We start from the raw sequence: 20,018 nt of genomic DNA, 5'->3' as shown, positions 1-20,018 counted from the left end.
GATTGGCCCGCAGAAGACACCATCTGATCTCTCCGGGCTGTACAGTCCTATGGTGCGCATGTGTGTATGTGGCCCCATGCGGTGTGAGTGTGTGTGTGTGTGTGTGTGTGGGGGCGACTGGGGCATTGGTCCTGTATGGTACAAAGGTGATAAGGACAACAGGGGCCTGATCGTCAAGGGGTGTGTGTGTGTGTGTGTGTGTGTGTGTGTGTGTGTGTGTGTGTATGACGCCCACCTTTCATCTGGCCTTTCACCATGGGTGCTGTGATGTCACTCACACCTTCTTAAAATAGACACAGATACACACATAAACATTGGTATAATCCCAAGTGAGAAGGAAGGATGGAGGCTTGGACAGTCTCTTGTGTGTTTGAGACAAACATATTCCTCATCATATTAAATCGTGATCTCTCTTTCACGCGTGCTACTAATTTGCATTGAAGCACTGCCATTACTGTGATGTCATGTCAATTTGGTTATTGATTGAAATTCATTATGGGATTTGTTCACAGAAAATGTTTTCTATATAGTAAGGAGAAGTCTGGTAGATCATAGGAATGGACAGAGAGACCTGTTAGTAAAGAGACATTGAAGGGGGAAGAAAGTATAGGATATGTGAAGAGAGGTAATGGGGGGTTAGGGGTTTGAGTTGGAGGCCAAGCAAATTAATCAGCAAGTGATGGACCAAGAGAGACGGTATGGGGACGCTGAGGAAGTGAGGGATGGATGAGTGACTGCTGTGGGGGGGGGTGGATAACGAGGACAGAGGGAGGGAAGGAAGGATGGCTATAGGAAGGGTAGATCATCCTCAGCCACGGTGGGGAGGACAGGCAATTACCAGCTGGGGCAGACATGGCACTGGGATTGGCGTGTGCGAGTGTTGGGGGAGTGTACAAGAGAGAAGGAAAAACGAAAGGAGAGCATGCAGCAGGGGAGAGGAGGGAGTGTATTGTACCACCTCTATCATAATGCCTATCTTAACTGATCTGGAGCTGTGCCATAAAATCATAGTTTTTCGACTTAAATGAAAATGTTTGTCAAAGGACTACAATGATTCACTTATTTGCGGTTTAAGGGGAAACCATGATGTGAAAGTAGGGTTAAAAAGACCTTTTTCACAGCAGACATTTTGACTTTCCAAGCACAGGTGTAATTAACAACATCGCTAATTGCTGTATTCCACTCCAATAGTTGCTGGAAACAAGTCAATGTTAATGTTATTAGTTCCACCTGTGCTGTTTCTTCTAATGAAAAGTCAAAATGAATTCTGTGTAAAAGTTGTATGAATTGGATTCACTGGCAACGCCTTTGGGCTAAACAACTGATTTTTTTTTTTTTTTTCAGTTTCCAATGTGCAGCATGACAGAAAAAAAATTAGGAATCTCCGCTAGTGAACACACGTCACTTTTATTAATATTCCCGTCATTGCTGTTTGGTCCTCTTATCTGCGGCTACTGGTTTCCTGTATTATCTGTGTCATTTTTTCACACATCAGTCTATTATATGTCGACGCCTGTTTCTGAATGTGCACAAACCATCTGTCGTGATTGTTGTATTAATGCTCCGGAATGATGTCACATGTTCCTGTTTTCGTGTTGCTTAGCCTACACTTGCGTGTCTGTCTCCTATTTGCAGAGGAGGGCATCAATCACGAGTGCAAGCTGTGTAACCAGATGTTTGATTCACCTGCCAAGCTGCTTTGCCACCTGATAGAGCACAGCTTTGAAGGCATGGGAGGTACCTTCAAGTGTCCCGTCTGCTTCACAGGTGAGAGACAGACACACACCTATACGCACACACACCGACACACATTCATTCACCTTCAAGGACAGCAGCACAGATAACTCCTTCTCACTTGTGTCCTATCTGCTTTGCATTTGCAATGGTCACAGAAACATGGAGCTACAGGTTGCACACAAGAAAGTTTGCACGCATATATAGACAGCAAACAAACTACACAACAGTGTCCTAAAATTGGCCTGACCTGATAATCTCACACACACACACATACATACTTCAGTATACCACAAGAACCCATTTACAGTAAGGTAGTAAGGGGTACAAGTCGTTCTGTGTGTATATATACTGCAGCACTGTATATCACCAAGTGAAATATAGACCACTGTACTGCAATACAACAAAATGAATATTGTAGAACTGTTTTACTTTTTTTAACTGTCATTTTTTAGATGAATATGAAGGTGAAATTGTCCACCGCACATACTCTAAGCACCAAACTGCTCATATCTTATCACTTAGTTTGGCAAAAATACAAGGTGGGGTTAATTTTGCAGCTGGAAGCAACGTTTGCCTCCCTGGCATCAGCTCCAGTACAAGTTGGGGCTCAGAAATGGCTCCCTCTTGGTTACCTGCGCCATGATACATAGAGTAAATGTGTTGTAATGGCTGTCAGGCTTTTGGTTTTGGGTTAACCTTAACTTCACATTAGGAATATTTATTGTTTTAACATTTCTAACTGTGGGAATAATATTCCAGCAGGGTGCTGCTGCTTAAGGAGTACTGACAAAACTCTGTGTGTGCAAAAGTTAATGGAATAATTCCACAGAATAGGATAAATATGAAGTACCTTATATGTCTGAAAACCACTGGAGGACCCAAACAAAATGCTGAGGACCAAATTAGGCCTGTGGTGTTCAGAGTTTCATTCAACACCTACAGTATTTTACCAAGAACTAAGTGTGCAACTCCGTACCATCTTTTGACATATCCCACATTATCCCATATTCTCCCTCTCTCTCTACCCTCCTCCTTTCTCCCTGTCATTTTATCACTCGCTTTCCCTCCCTCAGTAGTTGAGTTTGTCTTGTGTTGTGTACCCCCCCTCCCCCTCCACCCCCCAGGTACACATGAACGCTTTAAACTTTGGTTTTTCCTTGGTGGCTTATGAATTAGTAAGATGGGCACCACTCCTATGGGGAGGCTTAATAATTCAACACATACACACTCACAGTGAAAACCAAAAGTTTACTGAAACAAAGGGGAGAGAAAAAAAGAGAAAAAGTGTATGAGACAACACTGAAGCGGAAGTTAAAAAAAGAAGAGATAATTTATTGATAAATATCACAAGGTCTGCTGAGGATAGCTCTTCCTGTTTTCTCCCTTCTGTCATTTCTTTCTTTCTCATGTACTCCCACCTTTCCAGTCAACCCTTAATTTGCTTTGTGTGTGTGTGTGTGTGTTTCTGTGTGTCTTTGTGGGGTTATTTGTACTCTGTTACCATTTGGCTCACCTGTATAATATACAGTCAAGTAAATTATCTAGTACTACTCTTGCACTGTTCATTGTAACTGTCAAACTAGATTGGATCTGAGACATGCCTGAGTCCTGACTAGGTTGCCGTTAAATCTGAATCTACTGTTCAGTAAAACCAAGCCACACGTACTGTAGTCTCAGTGCTCCAGTTATCTTGCATCGAACAGACACAGGATCAGTTTTCTCCAAAGCTTGGACTTCAAATTGTAAGAAGTCACCTCTCAAATATTGTGATAGCTGAAACTGCTGAAAAATATCTTGCCCTGAATTTGGCACAATGCTGCCGGCCCAGCTACAGACACACCCACAACAATTCACATTCATCTGTTATTTTGCCTAAGAGGCAAATCTCTACTGAAAAGACCCCTTGAGCTCATTTCCTTGGTCTGTGGAATCATCTTAAAAGCCTTCAGTCATGGTCAGCACTGGCTTCCTCTGATTAACACTGTGTAACTTGTGCTGTATTTGTTTCTTTCTCAGTGTTCGTGCAGGCAAACAAGCTCCAGCAGCACATTTTTGCCGTCCACGGCCAGGAAGACAAGATCTACGACTGCTCCCAGTGTCCGCAGAAGTTCTTCTTTCAGACAGAACTACAGGTAGGTTTACGCTGTCTCTGTTCACCTTGACCTGACTCTGGTCTGGTATAAGTTAGGAAAACAATATGTGACCTCCTCACTCCCCCCACACCCTTCCCTCCCCTCTTTCTAGGCCTCCACCAATCCCTCAATATACAGTCCCCTCAGCACCTGCCTCCATCCAGCTACTGTACATCACTTGCAGAATCCCTCTATTTACTGTTCATCTCTGTGTTTCTCCCTCTGTCCTCTTTCCATTCCTCTGTCCCTCTCTTTCCATCTCTCCTCATGAGGTCTGAGCAGGGTTCTGGCAAGCTTCATGTCATTAGGGTCCAGACATATTTGTGTGTGCGTGTGTGTGTGTGCAAAGAAAGAAGAGAGGATATAAGTCACCCAAGAGTAGGTCCTGGGCCAGCTGTGGCCTGGTCTGTGATGATGTAAACTCCCCTGTCCTCTTCCATTTCTTCCCCTCCCCGTCTCTTGTACCCCATTGACTGGTGACCTGCACAATCTGCAGGTCAAACATCAGCCGTGTTAAAGGTGAAATCTGTAACTTTTCTCCCCGTGTTGCCTGCTGCATTGACCAGAGGTGCATGTTAAAATTCACCTGCTTGTAAGGAATGATACTCATGGGCTTGTAATAATTTGGATTCTCAGAAATACAAACATAGGTGTAATGGGTTGCTTCCGGTATGTGGCTCTGTTTTCGAGCAGAATTCATGGAGAGAGCCACAGATGGGTGACATACTGATCAACATGCGTATCTCCAACTATCATACATTTTCTCATTTGTGTGTTTTACAGTTGAAACGGCAACTGCACAAATGAGAACTAAAAAAATTAAAAGAAAAAAGAACAAAAAAACCCCAAACTGCAGTGTGTTTTCAGTCTATAATTACATTCCTGAGTTTCATTGAAGTGAAAAGGAGCTTTAAAAAAACATCTTGGAAGCTCTGCGCGCTTTTGGCTGGAAGTTGAACTTTTGGTCCAAGTACTATCGACGACAGGGCATCGATTCAGTTGAAAATGAATTATAGTTATCCTAAACTGTCTTTCTGTTCATTCATTTAATACTTCTTGGTGTCTCTTTCTCTTCTGTGTCAGGCGGACATAACCGAGTTTGCAGCCAGTAATACAGATGCCTAATCAGTTGTTAGGGTGATAGTGGCAGTGGGCGTTCACTCAACACTCAGTTGTGTTCAGGCTGAGATATATAGACAAAGAAAGTCAGAAAAAGACAGAAGTCTATCTAAGAAATCAGCCAGGGATTCTTTGAATTTACAAAGGCCTGCCTCAGATAACACACACAAACAAACACACACGCACACTCACACAAAGTGGCAGTGATGTAGGGCCGGAGGTGGTGGGCATATGGCTGGCCAGTCCATTTAACAGCAGGGTGACTGCTGGACCCTGTCGGTTAATGTCCACACACAGGCACCACTCACACCTCACACACTCCCACTCACTTCCACCTACCTCTTCACAGACACACACACACACACACACACACACACACACACACACACACACACGTAGTGTATGCCACACACAAACACATCCACTCCTCTGCTACGTGCACTCCATCCCAGATGACACCTCGGCTGTTGTCTGACCAGGTCACAACATCTTTATCGACTGATGAATTGTCACAGTCAATGGGATAAATTAGCATTGTTATGTCTCTCACACTGCAGGCCTAGATAACTGCTGGAATAGTCTGCTTTTACTTGTAAATTTTACCTCCCAGTGTTTTAGTTGTATCAGAGCGGAGTCAACACAAATCAGTTTTATTTTCTCAGCACTATTGGCTATGACTCATTCTGCCTCGTGCCAAGCTAATGTGAGTTCAAATGTGTAAAATGAAATCTGAAAGATTCTGAGTAGAATATCCATTAAATGATACGTGCGGGGGAGAGGTTTATGTAGCTGGCCTTGGCTTAACAACAAAAAGCTATTCTTCTCATATATAAACTCACCTGAGCGGTCAGGTCAGATGAGTTTAATTCTGTTGTTTTCATTCCAGCTAAGTTGAGCTCAGTTCAACTTTTTTTTCTCCCTCAGCTCCTTGTACTTCTTCCTCTTTGGCTGCCGCGCTGTGGCTATATCCATCTTGTTACTCTTTGGTCCTGGCCCAAGTGTGTGTGTGTGCTTGTGTCTGTCTGTGCATGCGTGTGTGTGTGTGTGTGAGTGTGAAAACTTGCAGCCCGAGCCCGACCTGCCACAGCTCCATTGCCCCATGGGAGGGCTCTCTAAGTGGGCTAGACAGAAAGGCTGACTGGTGGAGATGGAGAGCTACAACCATGGAGGTTAATGCCACTGCTAGCTGTTATCACGTGTGTGTGTGTGTGTGTGTGCGCGACTGCTACAGAATGTGGAATGGGGTAATTTGTGTGTGTTTTAATGAGGTGCGGATGGATGAAGAAGGCTGGTTGGCCAGCTAGGAAAGGCTTTGGCCTCTTTCAACCCCTCAGAGGGGCCATATGATGTCCAGCTCACTCTCCCTTTCTCCCTCTCCCTCACACACACCCAAGGGTCACTGCTGCATGGACACGTCGCTGCATCATCCTCCCTCCCTCCTGATTGCACTCTTTCGGTTCCTCTTTCCATATCCGACTCTCCCCCTGCACACAGAGACCTTCACTTTCTCTCTACCACCCTCTCAATCACTTGCTTTCACCTCTCGATCCATTTCGTACACACACACATACCACAATTTTCACACTCTCTTCCTGTCTCTCTCCCATCTCTCATTCTATCTTCCTCTCTTTCTCTGACTCCCCCTGTTTGTCCCAGAAGAACCAGCCCCTATGCATATTTAAGCCCCTCTCCTCTCTTCCTCTCTTCTGTGCCTCTCCCCAGTGCCCCATAAATAGTGCAGACGTAAGCTGGTAAATAAGAGATGTTTTGGTGTGTGTCTGTGTGTGTGTGTGTGTGTGTGTGTGTGTGTAAATAAGAAATGCTGTGGCCCTGATCAGTGAGGTCCTTCTGGATCTCTCTCTGCCTTTACTCCCAGACTTCACACACGCCTTTTCTCATTCTCTCTGTTTTAGTTTCTTTCTTTCTTTAGCAATTAGCATAACGGTAGAAAATGTTTTTGTATAACCACCATTTACACTCTGATGGCATTTTTAGATCAACTTAAGAGTGCATGATTTCCATTTTCTAACCAGTATCCAAATGTTTATATGTGCTGTTTCTTGTAGAACACCTAGTCAGGACTAGTGGTCCAGCTGTGTATCAGCTCAGACCCTCTCCTATGTTACATTCTCTGACAGACTTCCTGATTCTCACATTATTCTTAATCCTCCAGGGGGTGCTATACTGCAGCTTGTGCCCCCCCCATGCTGCCTCCTGTCCCTCTCTCCATCCATCACTCTAGCACTCCTCCCCAACCATCCCATTTTTTCAGCCTTTGCATCTGTTGTGCTACACAATTTCCTTTAGCACAAGTAAATATTTAAATACTGCGAGATGGGTGCATCGCTGGTCAGATGAATAAATGGATAGATGGGCGGATGGATATGGAGGTTCCTCTTTTGTATGTGTGTTGATCCCCTCCACCGAACCTTCCTCCTTTCCCTGCGTCCCAGCGGTGTTGAATATTTGAAAGTTGTGCGCGCACACAACCACAAAAACGCACACACACAATTAAAAGAACATGTAGTATACACACACATGATAGACAGATGGTTGATGGGATGGACTGAGAGAAGAAGAACTAGGAAATAAAGAAACAAACATGCAGAGATGGATGAGAATGTGCAGTATAATGTAGAAAGGTCTAACTAACAGAAGTTTCATTTAACATATGAACACAGTTGGACAGTTCCCAACATCAGATATTGCTGATTTGTATGCAGCCAGCATGAGGAACCTTCTCACTAGTTACTGTATGTTGTTCATACCTGGAAAATGAAAGAAATATTTAAAGATTTTTTCCTCAGAGCTAAAGTAATGAATAAAATCTTTACTTTGGTTGCTAATGCAGAGCTGAGAATAGCTTAACAGACTATCTCTGGTTGGGATCATGGCTGTGTGTGTGTGTGTGTGTGTGTGTGAGTGAGAGGGAGAGAGAGAGAGAGAGAGAGAAAGAGAAACAAGCTGTGTTTAGTAGTCTGTCTGTGAATAATGTTGTCTTTGTCTTTGTCTGAATCGAAGAGCCTCACTGTCTCCCTCTAACTGAATTATGGAAAGGTGTGGATGTGGCTGAACTGGCAATAGGGTGTGTGTGTGTGTGTGTGTGTGTGTGTGTGTGTGTGTGTGTGTATTCACCATTGTCTGTGCGTTGCAGTCAGTTGTGAGGGCTGTGTCAAGTCGTAGTGTGTACTCTCTGATCCATATATCCCTTGGCTCTGCGTGTGTGTGTTCATGTGTGTGTGCGTATGAATTTGATCCGTAGATCCCTGTGGCGTTCCAGGGGAGCGCACTCAGCTGCCCCACCACTCACTGGGAGACTCTCTGTTATTAGAATGGGGACCTGGGAACACACACACACACACACACACTCGCACACACAAACAAACACACACTCTTACTTCCCTGAATCCCTGGACTTGAAGGTATTTGCAGCAGGGGAAAGAGAGACAGAAACAAAAACAGATTCAAACAAAAGAGTGGAGTAGAAAGACAGACAGAGAGAGAGAGAGAGAGAGAGAGAGAGAGAGAGAGAGAGAGAGAGAGTACAAGCCAGCCTGATACAACAACTACCACAGCTACCGTACTATTTCTAGTATTACTAGAAGTACTACTTACTTTACACAGGATTATATACAAATATAGAATAATTGTACAAAAATGTAATAAGACAAAACAACTAGAGGCAAATCAATAATAAGAACATGTAAAAGGTGATACTGCCAGTGCATCTACCTGTCCTTAGTCTTGGCAGACATTTTCCCTCTGACCACCCAAGGAAAAATTGCATACAAATTGTGTCTGTGGCTGTTAACACTGCTGGGATTTTTGCAGTGTTCAGTGTTCCACACTGTGAATACAAAGCACATTCTGTTCGTGTTGGATTTGGATAGAAGAAAGAAACTCTCAATGTGGGACCAGTTAATCATGTGGAAATGTGATATTTATTTGCATGTGTACACCTCTAAGTGTTTGCATTTATGCTTTGAGAGACGCACCACCAGAAAACAGTAAAAAGACCGTACACGGTGGGTCTCAGTGAGGGACGAGACACAGGAAAAAGATGAGTCAAAAGAAGTTACTTGTTGCTTTGATGTAAAAGCGAAGGTTTAAATAGGCGGATGCAGAGAGACAAAGACGGACAGAGTGAGATAAAGAGGGAGACAGAGATAAACAGAATTACGGACAGATACAAAGGAATTACACTATGTGAGCCAGCACCTGGAGGGCTTCTAACAGCTTGGACCATGTCCCTGTCATTTGGTTTGTTTGTGTGTGTGTTTGTGTGTAGGCACGCACACGTGTGTGACAGGTGAACAGAGGCAATGTGTCACAGAACAGGACAGACTCTGCATGGCGTAGCGTTCTATCAGGCCTGCCAAAATACACTCCAACAGATACGGGCACAGCACACACTGACACACTACATTTCATCACGTCAACACGTGATAAACCTTCACTTGTTTGGCTCTATATGATCATCCTAAAACAGAGCATCTGTTGGCCTATCTGCGTCAACTCTTCTTTCGCTCTTGTTGCACATGCATGATGGGTAAAATTCACTCATTCACTTCATTCTGACTGTGTGTTTGAGCAGAAACAGAACAAGTACGCTTCCCTGTTTTGGGACTATTTACAAGGAGGTTCTAATACATTTTAGATCATTGTGGTATACAGTGTATATTATTTGCTATGGGATTTCACCTATTAACTCAGTGCTTCCAACCTTTTTGACTCTGAATATGTTATCAATGGGTCGTTTGTTCTATAAACTGTTTGAACAAAGTGAAAAATGAGGTGTGGATGACGGAGTCCAAGTTTACAGAAGCAGTTTCTTTTGTCCAACTAACTCAAAGTTATTCAGTTTAACATCAAACAAGACTTAAAGAACCAGCAAATATTCACAATCGGAAAATCTAAAGTTCTGTCATAGCCAACCAATTAACTAGCTGATTTCTTCAGCTCTATGTATGTCTATAGTCTCTATGTATGTCTATAGTCTCTATGTATGTCTATAGTCTCTATGTATGTCTATAGTCTTTATGTATGTCTATGGTCTCCACCAAGCTAACAAGAAATTAGAAATGATTATTTCAGTCATTTTTAGAGGCCTTTTAAAACAAATATTAGAGAAACGTAGAAGAAAAATGAATCTAATTTCTGTATTGATCCCTAAACGTTGCCTCTTCTATTGAAAATCTTAGTGAATGACACACTCTCCCCTAACACACACATATACTCAGTGTTTGGCTGTCACATTCTTCAGGCTGCACATACACGTACAGCACCTCCGCTCTCTTTTCCCTCACTCTTCCTCTTTCTTTTCGTCCCCCCCTTCACGTATCAACCCAACCCGTTCCTCTCCTCCTTCACTCATCCATCTTTATGTCCATGCTCCCTCTGTTATTTGTTATGCCTTTCTGCCAGTTTAGGGGTGCATGGTAATCAAAAAAAGCCGGCCCCCTAGGGACTCATGGGGATGGGGCGTGTGCAGTAATATGACAGTGACACGGAAAGCCAGCACGCTCTGCTGAATTGTGAGCTCATGTGTATGCTGGACGGATCATGTCTGTGCATTTATTCGTACATATGTAACCTTTAAGCACATTTGTCATTTGTGCCATTTTGCATTTCAAAGTATTAGCGTGTGCTCCTGGTTCCTTACCCGTGTGTTATACCGTCAGTGTCCTCCAGTGTCCTTTGTGGACAAGTGTGTTTTTGGATGCTTGTGTATGTGTTTGTCTGTCTTGTCACCCATGTCTGCAGGCTCCAGTCCTCATCTGGCACTCAGCTTCACAGTCTACAAGGGCAACAATCCTCGGCCCTGAGAGTACTCTGTACGTGTGTGCGTGTGTTTGTATGTGAGGGAGAGATCATTCATTTTTTTCAAACACACCCACATTATGTGTACTGGTGTGACTGAACTGCGTCATGCAGTGGCCAGGAATGATCGGTTATTCGTGCTGGAGGTGAGCTCACTTCCTATTTTGTGTAACAGCGTCCAACAGGGAGCCCTCACCTATGCTGTGAATCTGGTGTAGATCCATGCGTGTTTGCCTTTGATGTTGCGTGTATGTGTGTGTGTGTGTGTGTGTGTGTGTGTGTGTGTGGTTTCGTGTGTGCGCCCTTCACGCTGTGAGTGTATTTTGGTTGTGTTTACTGGTCCAAACCTGGCTGTTTGGGCCAGTAGCAACAGGAGAGGGGAAGTCCCCTCGGCGAAAGAAAGGGAGGGAGCACTCCAAACAGGACATGGTCAGAGAGGTCACCCTGGGTGGGGTGGCGGAGGAGAAAAGTGGGGGTCATTGTGACTTGGCTGGAAAGAGAAGGGGCTAAAGGAAGTTTTATAGAGATAATTTGAAAGTAATGCGTAGAGTTTTGTTTATAATGGGAGGAAGAGAGACGGGGGGATGATGGGGACAGACGGCGACAAAGACGGACAGAGAGAAATGGAGGAGTGGGGGGGGCGCAGGGAATACATGTTAAGGGCAGGGGGTGCATTTATTTTCGATCTGCTCCCGAGGCAGCATCCTGTCCTGGACGGGTGGGGCTAAAGACAAGCCAGGGAGCAGAGGAAGAGGGCTAAGACAGCCCATCTGCTAGTCCCAGACACACACACACACACACACACACACACACACACACGCACACACGCACACACGCACACACAGAAACATACACATACAGAGACATAGACACACTCACTCTGTTGGAAGAGTGTCAACTCTGTGCTATAAATACACTGAACCCAAAGAAGACCACAAGGCGACTAAGGTGATTTTTCATTTGGTGTTAAAAACAGCAGTGGAGATGAGGCACATGTACACACACATACACACACACAGCATTTGGAATGCCTCCAATTACCCCCACATACACACACATTTGACACAAATTCACATACAGACACTCGCTGATACATGTAGGTAGCACACACACACACACACGCACACACGGCATTGTTCCAACACCAGTGCTTCCTCTTCCTGTCTGTTACAGACTTGGCACCTACTTGATAAGATGTAGTTGTTATTGTCACAGATTTGCATGTGTTTGTTTGTTCAAGTAAGTGAGCGAAAGTCATTTTGCCAACCTACTGGTTTCGCCCACAAACAAGGTCATCGCCATGTGTGTCAGCGGCAAAGTCTGATTGTTCTCATTCTTATTTTACTGATTCAAAAGGAGCGTTTTTTTTTTTTTTCTTCCTCCACCTCACACTTCCAGGCCAGATGGCGCAAGCAAACGGACACCAACATGTTTCTGCTGTAGAGATGCAGGCAGCACAGATCATGTGAATGCATGTACACACACATACATATGAAAGGTGACAGCGGTGCTCTTCCCTCCCTCTAAAACACACCCATCAGCATCATCACCACAGCACACACACATTTAGTGTGTAATGCAGTAGACAGCAGAGGGGAGCAGGACAAGGCAGATTAGATTTTCTCTTATCTCTATCTCTCGGTTTCCTCTGTCGTACCCTTCTCCCTTTCCCCACGAGGATGTGTGAGTGTGCGTCTGTGAACTATTGTGTGTCTTAGTCTTTGCATTTTTTCTTGGCACTGTGTGTCTGCATGCATGTGCTCTCAGTTACGAGTGAAAGTCTGCAAATGCGCGCGTGTGTGTGTGTGTGTGTGTGTGTGTGTGTGTGTGTGTGTGTGTGTGTGTGTGTGTGTGTGTGTGTGTGTGTGTCTGGCAGTTTTGTGCGTGGGTAATGCGACAGGGCCATATTTCCCCCGGGCCCAGGGCTCTGCAGGCTTTAGCCTCGCTCTCTCTAAGCAGTTTAGGAAAAACAATGACAGGCCTCCGTATTGACTGGTCTGGTCTGGCCTGGGAGACGGGCTGTTCTCACTACAGCACACACACCCTCTGCTGAGAAAAGAACAGCAGAAGCATGCCCTGTGTTCATGGTCCAAACCAGGGTTCATGTTAATATTCATTTAATTTAAGCCATTGAGAGACGCAGGTTTTATAAATCAACACATTCCACATTGACTTCTACCACTCAAAAACCACTTCCTGTCCTATGTGAATAGACAATAGAACGCAGCCTCATATTCAAGCTGTTCCTAGCATGCAGTTACAATGTGTTCATACCATAAATTCTCACATATTGGTTGGAGCCTGGCTTGGATCTGAAAGGCCGTCATTTCCACTTCCCTCTGTATTACACACAGTTTTTGTCATAATTTAGTGAGAGGCCTTCCTGTCGTTCTTCACTCTTGTTCTGCACACTTGCTTCATCTGTGTCACAGTAAAACGCATCAGAAGTTCGAGGGACACAACCCCCTCACTTTGCTGTGAAACATCTGTAGGTGTGGCGTCTCATTAAAGACGGCCGTGAGAATTGAGCGCACTCATCTAGGGCAGAGAACCACAGTAAACACTAAGCAGTCTTCTTTTCCCCCTCTGTCACCCATTTTTTCTGTAGAATATATCAATTACTCTGCTGTAGCGCAGATGTCACACTGTGACACACACACACACACACACACACACACACACACACACACACACACACACTTCTGATCGATAGCAGTGCTGCATAATCGATACCAAGCTCCCACCAACAATGTAAATGAAGAAATAACTGGGAGGTGTCAGAGGGCGAGTGCGTCTGTGTGTGTCACATGAAGTGTGCAGCATAGCGGACTGCCATCCATCCGTCCATCACGCTCCTCTCTCATCTCCCTTCCTCATCTCAATCCCTCTCTCTTTCTCTCCCCTCTCCTCTCCTCTGGGCTATTTCCAGCAGTCCACTGCAGCGCTGCGAGCTCCTCCAGGGAGTGACCACAGCCTCCCTCCTTCCATCCCTCCCTCCTCTTCCTCTGTCCTTCCTTTGCATCCCTCGCTCCGTCTACAAATCAATACGGCAGCAGCAGGACCCAAAGAACCTGAGGGAAAACACACACACAGACACACACTCTTTCTCCTCTCTCTAGTTCCTTCCTCCCTACTTCCCCCTTTTTCCTTCTTGTAATCCTTCCACTACTGGGTCACTTTTACTTTTTTCTCTCTTTCTCTCCATTCACGTTTGCAATACCTCAGCGTTAGAGGTCACACATGAGGCAAGTGTGTTATGAAGAAAGCCAAACATGGACGCACTCTTGTAGGAAACAGGACAGACTGGACAACATCTGTCTCCTCTCCTCTCCTCTCCTCTCCTCTCCTCTCCTCTTTATGGTCACGTAAAGAGGAATGAGGCTGACCTCTTCTGGTGGTGAGTGGAAGTGCAGTAACGTAGCCTGCCGATGGAGAGGCTCAGGATGACAGAAAGCAAGACAGAAAGAGAGCGAGGGAGAGGGAGAGAGAGGGAGAGAGGGTTTTCTATCATAATGGGGTCAGTGGCTCCCAATGAGATCTGCTTCCTCACTAGAGAGGCCTCCACACAAACACACACACACACACACACACACCCAGAGACAGACACTTATTTTTCACTATCCTGTCACCATCCCTCGTTATTTTTTTCATTTGCTCACCAATTTCTCTGAAACCTTCTAGTGAGTGAGTGTGTGTGTGTGCGTTTGTGTGTGTGTGTGTGTGTGTGTGTGCGTTTGTGTGTGTGTGTGTGTGTGTGTGCGCACAAACGCCTCTCCAGTGTGTGTTGGACAGTAATACCCTTTCTCCCTCCCCTGGACAGGCTAGCTTGGCCTCTAAAGCCAAGTGACAGACACGCTCTTGTCGTACAGCATTCACATTCTTTCTCTCTCTCTCTCTCTCTCTCTCTCCCATACACACACACACACCACGGGGCTCAACGAAACATGCACAGCAAGATAAGGGCCATAGAATGACAAATAAGTATTTATCAACCCCAAACCACGTATAATCCTTCACATTTCTGTCCCTATCCACCCCTCCTCTCCTCTGTTCTGTTCATCCCCCTATCCCCTCCTCTGTTTCCCATTCTCCCATCCACTGTTCTTTTTTGTCCTTTTTTTCCTCTTTCCGTAGTGGGGCCTATCTGTGAGAGAGAGAGCGATTAATCTGAGAAAGCTGCTTTTAGTGGTGGTGGTGAAGGGTGCGGGGGGGGTTGATTGGGAAGATCTCACTGGGACTTGTTTGTGTGTGTGTGTGTGTTTGTAAGTGAGTGTGTATGTGTGAAGAAGCAGGGATGATAGGGAACGATTTCAGAGGGGGTGTGTGGGTGTGGGTGTGGGTGTGTGTGTGTGTGTGTGTGTGTGTGTGTGAAAGAGGTAGGCAGTGTTTCTCAGGGAGAAAGCTGTACAGTCAGGGGAAAATGAGGAGAGAGAAGGAGGAAAACATCCTTGTGGAAATTTCTCCGATACGCACACACACACACACACACACATAAACACAAACTCCCAGAGAAATCTTTCCAATCATCTCCCCATGTTCCACACACACACACATTTGCAGAGACCCCCCCCCCCCCCCCACCCCCACAGCTTTAGATGTGATGCTAGCTAAGTTCCAAACCAGCAAATCCAGATTATCATGAGTTCAGTTCCCCATTGCAGCTGATATGGAACAGCCACAGAGGACTGATTGTGGAGGTGTGTGTGTGTGTGTGTGTGTGTGTGCGCGCACGTGATCATGAGCGCTGAAGCAAACGTGCATGTTTTTGCACATTTCTGTGTGAAACATTCCCTTCATCACTTAAAAATGCTTAATGCTTATGTATGTGTATTTGCATCTTTCAGTGAGAAAGTCTACCATATTATTTGCAGTGTGTATAGTTGCTCTTGTGTGTGCAGCGTACTGTAAACATTTTCGTGCGTGTCTACCTCCGTCATTTGCGCATACAAAACCTCCACTCTGGTTTTTACCTAGAGATCGCTGTATCTGTCTCCCTTTGTGCCCTCGCTGCTGTCGTGAATTTTAATTTTGGAAAAAGGTGTTTTTTGCATTGTGATTATGTATTGATGTGTAGTGCGTTGATGCCTTTAGAGAGACGTGAGTGTAGGCGTCTCCGAGGTATGGAGACGGTCTCAGTAAAATATTAATCACAATATCAAACGACGTGAGAGTTTCACAGATCTGAATAAACAAATCGAGGCGCTGGATTCCCACAGATAAGAAATGAAACAAAAACAGAGCAAATACTATATGATCTGTAATTATTTGCTTCTGACCTAAACCAGATTCTGCTTTTAGTGGATGACTAGGTATGTTTTTTTTTCCTCACAACATCGACAGTTTATCTTTGTGTTAAAATGCTAAAAGACAAAATGTTCTGATCTGCTCCAGTACGTGTGTGTGTGTGTGTGTGTCTATACACTGTATATGTTAGATATGCATCATAGATAGTTACACACAATGTCAAATATTTGTTTCCTTTCTCTCAACATCTTTTGTGTGAGCACCGGTGGCACAGCACTGTACCGACTAGTTTCTGTCGTAGAGTTGTCTGCTCGCCTTGTTTTGTCTTCTCTTCCTCTTCTTTGCTTCCTCTCTCTTCTCTTCCCCTGATCTCTCTCGTCTTTCATCAGGCTATGTATAAAGCGAGGAGGCCTTGCTGTCTGTACTGTGGGAGGCAGTTGTGTTTCTGTTCTCTTCTGTTCTTTTATTGGGTGGGGGTGCAAGTGGAAAGCACTATGCTCACGTAGCCCATTATTTCTCTCATCATGTGTTCTCACTTTTTCTCTCCATCTCTCCCTCTCCCTCTCTCCCTCCAGAACCACACACTGAGTCAGCACGCGCAGTGAGACCGAGGCCCGGCTGGATCTCTCGGCTCAGCCGGGGCCCCCGACCCGGAGCCGGCAGGGGACTCCCATCTCCACATCACAGCCAATCAAAGTGTCATTTGCTACTCACATGTAAAACTCTAACGATCGCGCCACTGGGCGCGGCTATTAGGAGCAGCAGGGGAAAGGAATATTAATGGGATATGCTATTAAATAAAGAAAGGAAAAAGTGGGTGAGAGAAACGGTAAGAGCTAGATGAAGGAAAGAGAGGAGTGAAAAAAGGTATTGTACGTGCAGTATTTTTTATTGTCCCTGCCAACCCCCCCACCAGCTTCCCCCCCCTCCCCTTCTCCTCTCCTCTCCTCCCACCCATTGCTCCCCAGGTCAGGCATTTTATTTTTTTTAACAAATAGAAAAGAAAAAAAGCAAGAAAACACCCTTTGTTTTGGGATTTTTTTAAAATAGATCGTAGGAAAAGGCTTCACTTTGTCGTCCTCTCAGTTGCTTATTGTATTTAACTTCATAGGTGCCAATTTCTTTGATTTTTCTTTCTGCCATATGCGCTTACTTTCTTTGTTTTCATTTTTGTATCTTTCATTTCTCGCCGTAAGTAGGTACTTGTGCTGTGTTGTGATTGTTTGTTTGCCAGTCGTAATATTCCTGAGTTCCCCCCTCCCCCAGCTCTCCTTTTTATGATTATTGTTATATATTTTTTTCCCTTTTGTAATTACTATGGAAAAAGACATCAAACAAAATAAAGTGCAGAAAACCATACAGATGTTTCTTTTTTTTTTTGGATTGGGTTTTCCAGTCTCTATGGGGCCTATAATGGTTATTGTAAAAATGAATATCATCAATTTCAGTGCGTCTGGTCAATGACTGCTTTTTAAATGTGAATTAACCAGATTGCAATAATCTAGTACAAACAAAAAAGATAAAACAAATAAATAAATGACAAATAAAGAATTTCTGTGTGATGTGCATTTATTCATAAGCAAAGAATCAGTGAGCTTGCATGCCCGTCACTAAGCTCTAATATTTAACTGATACTCTCCAAGTCAGATGGACATTTTTATGAGGGTGAGTCAGAGCCACACGTGATGGTCACAATTATTTTTAGTATATTTCATGCACAAAGGCAGTTCAGAGTGCTTTCCATAATGTGCTGAAAGATATTTTAGCTATGTGGCTCCCAGCAGGGGTCTGAAGCCCCCCCCACCCCCCCGTGGGGCCACAAGATGACTAATGGCTTCAGAATGGAAAAAAAACATTTGTCAAGTTTATTTTTTTGGAATTTTCTCCGACTATGTCTTCACAAGACTTGAACTTATGTCATCTACCAGCTACCACATGGAGCACTGTTGAATGTGTGAGCACACTGGGTGTGTTACCAAGTCATCTCCCTTTTCTGCTGTTTAGCCCAATAAGAAGGCCATACTGCACATTCCAGCACTGTGGAAGTCTTCATATCCATAAAGCTTTCTGTACATCTACAATATTAAGTACCTGCAAGCAGTTTTACACCAGCCAACAAGACCAACAACACCTTCATCCTGTAACATGAGGGAACTCATGTCAGGCTGCACTGGAGTCCAGGAGAAGTGACTCATTAGATCACAGTAACGGGCCGATTTCAGATCTCCCTTTCTATAAAAAGGTAACGCCGTGCAATTGTAAGCATCGATTACTCTACAATTACTGTGGAGATGACTGAAAATCGAACATTGCCCCCTGCACTGTAAAATTAAACGCTTTGGCAACAAGGAGCAAGTTGATGCTGACCCGTTCAAACACTGCTGTATGAAGAATCCTTTGTATTAAAAATACTTTAGATAACACAGAACTGATTCTTACAGTTGTTGGCGGAGTTCTTCCATCTCCATTGGCACAAAGATTATGTGTGACCACCCCTGGGAGTGAGCTGTCGGCCGGTGCACTGTCATTATACCCGTGGGTTTCATTCACGAGGTAACTGTGGGTCTGATCACACTTTGCCACAATCATCTCGGAATGTATCTGCTGATAGAAAAAGACACATGCTGCTTGTTTGTGATGTTATAGTAGGACAAGTGTGTCCTCAATTGCTCTCAAGTGAGTAAGAAGTCACATGTGAGCAGAAATCAATGCTGCAAATTACTTTAAAATGAAAAATAATATATTGAATGATAGCAGATTTCTATAATATATAATTCAATTTAACGAAAAGCCTCGCTTAGATTAAAATTCTCGTAACAACAGCAGTCAGTGTACTACTACTAAAGAATATATGAAAACCGATATGAAATAAATGTATTAATTAAATGAATGAATAGAATTATAAAAATATATTAAAAATAGAATGAAATTATTAGTCTGACCATCTAAAATACCGTAGAGCTGACAGATTGCCTCACCATCAGTGACGACGACGACGACGTGAGGTTATTTTCTGTAGTGTGGTAGCCAACGACTGCCTACACACAGCATCATAAACCCACTGAAGACGTGTCCCCGGCCACCTGATGAATGTTAGGTTTAGTGGATCGGACAGATGTTCAGATATGTTAAGACCGAGCAGGGAGACTCAGCAAATACAGTCCCATACAGGTTCTAAAACAAAGCGATGAAATATAGAAGCTTAAATCTGCACAGAGCAGCAAAACTGAGGGTAACTGCTCAGTGGGATGGTCAGTGCTGCCAACCCTTTCACTCATACGTCTCCAGTAAGAGTCTAAATACTACTGCCAGCATGCCTACATTCACACAACGACAATATTATAGTGTTTTGATTTTCCACAGGTAATAATTCTACCATATTCACCATCTTAGTCTAATGTATTAATAGTTAATTAGCAGAACAGACGGTACAACTGGCTGATTTGAAGTCATGTACGCAATAAGCTGAGCCCTCAAGTGGTTACATCACGAGAACAACGTTGCTAGGCGATGCTTCTAGGCATCGGGGGCGCCAAAAGACTCCCCGCTGTAACATGCGGCTTTTACAGTTTGCGGTCATTCATTAAAAAGCTCTTACTGTTGTTGTCTAACACTTTAGCTAGCTAGTGGGCGGGTAAACTAACTAATACTGGTAGCGGCGTTCTGCGTGTCTGACCCTTCAAGCATCTGTCTTCAGGGCCGAATATTACAGTAAATGAAAATATTGTTTTGTTTTTCCATCACAAAATGATTGACTGAAGTCAATCAAGTTTAATTTTGCATTAAATAACTGAATTTGACATTACAAAGATGGTGTAATTACAAAGATGGTGTTACAGCAGCAGGTTAGCCCCTTAACTAGCACCAGGATCGGTTCCAAATGAATGTATCAAGTCAAAGGTTATCTGGACTTATGTTGGGGTTGCTCCATTTCAGGGACATTTTGATTACATTTGGCTATTAGAA

At 44.1% G+C, this 20,018-nt stretch overlaps 1 protein-coding gene across 1 annotated transcript in view; it reads left to right on the top strand.

The window, feature by feature from the left end:
- The window catches only part of znf423 (zinc finger protein 423), a 136,098-nt gene extending 118,536 nt beyond the window's left edge, over positions 1–17,562 (top strand). The window contains exons 20-22 of the mRNA XM_070830300.1: positions 1,636–1,767; positions 3,754–3,869; positions 16,628–17,562. Of these exons, the coding sequence (XP_070686401.1) occupies positions 1,636–1,767; positions 3,754–3,869; positions 16,628–16,657 (278 nt within the window). The 3' untranslated portion in view covers positions 16,658–17,562. The remainder of the gene's footprint in view (positions 1–1,635; positions 1,768–3,753; positions 3,870–16,627) is intronic.
- Positions 17,563–20,018: the final 2,456 nt, after the last annotated feature.

This window comes from Pempheris klunzingeri, chromosome 5 (assembly GCF_042242105.1).
Source record: "Pempheris klunzingeri isolate RE-2024b chromosome 5, fPemKlu1.hap1, whole genome shotgun sequence".
In the NCBI taxonomy this organism is placed as follows: domain Eukaryota; kingdom Metazoa; phylum Chordata; class Actinopteri; order Acropomatiformes; family Pempheridae; genus Pempheris; species Pempheris klunzingeri.
Note: the sequence above shows the minus strand (reverse complement) of the source record. Positions and strands in the feature narration are given on the sequence as shown.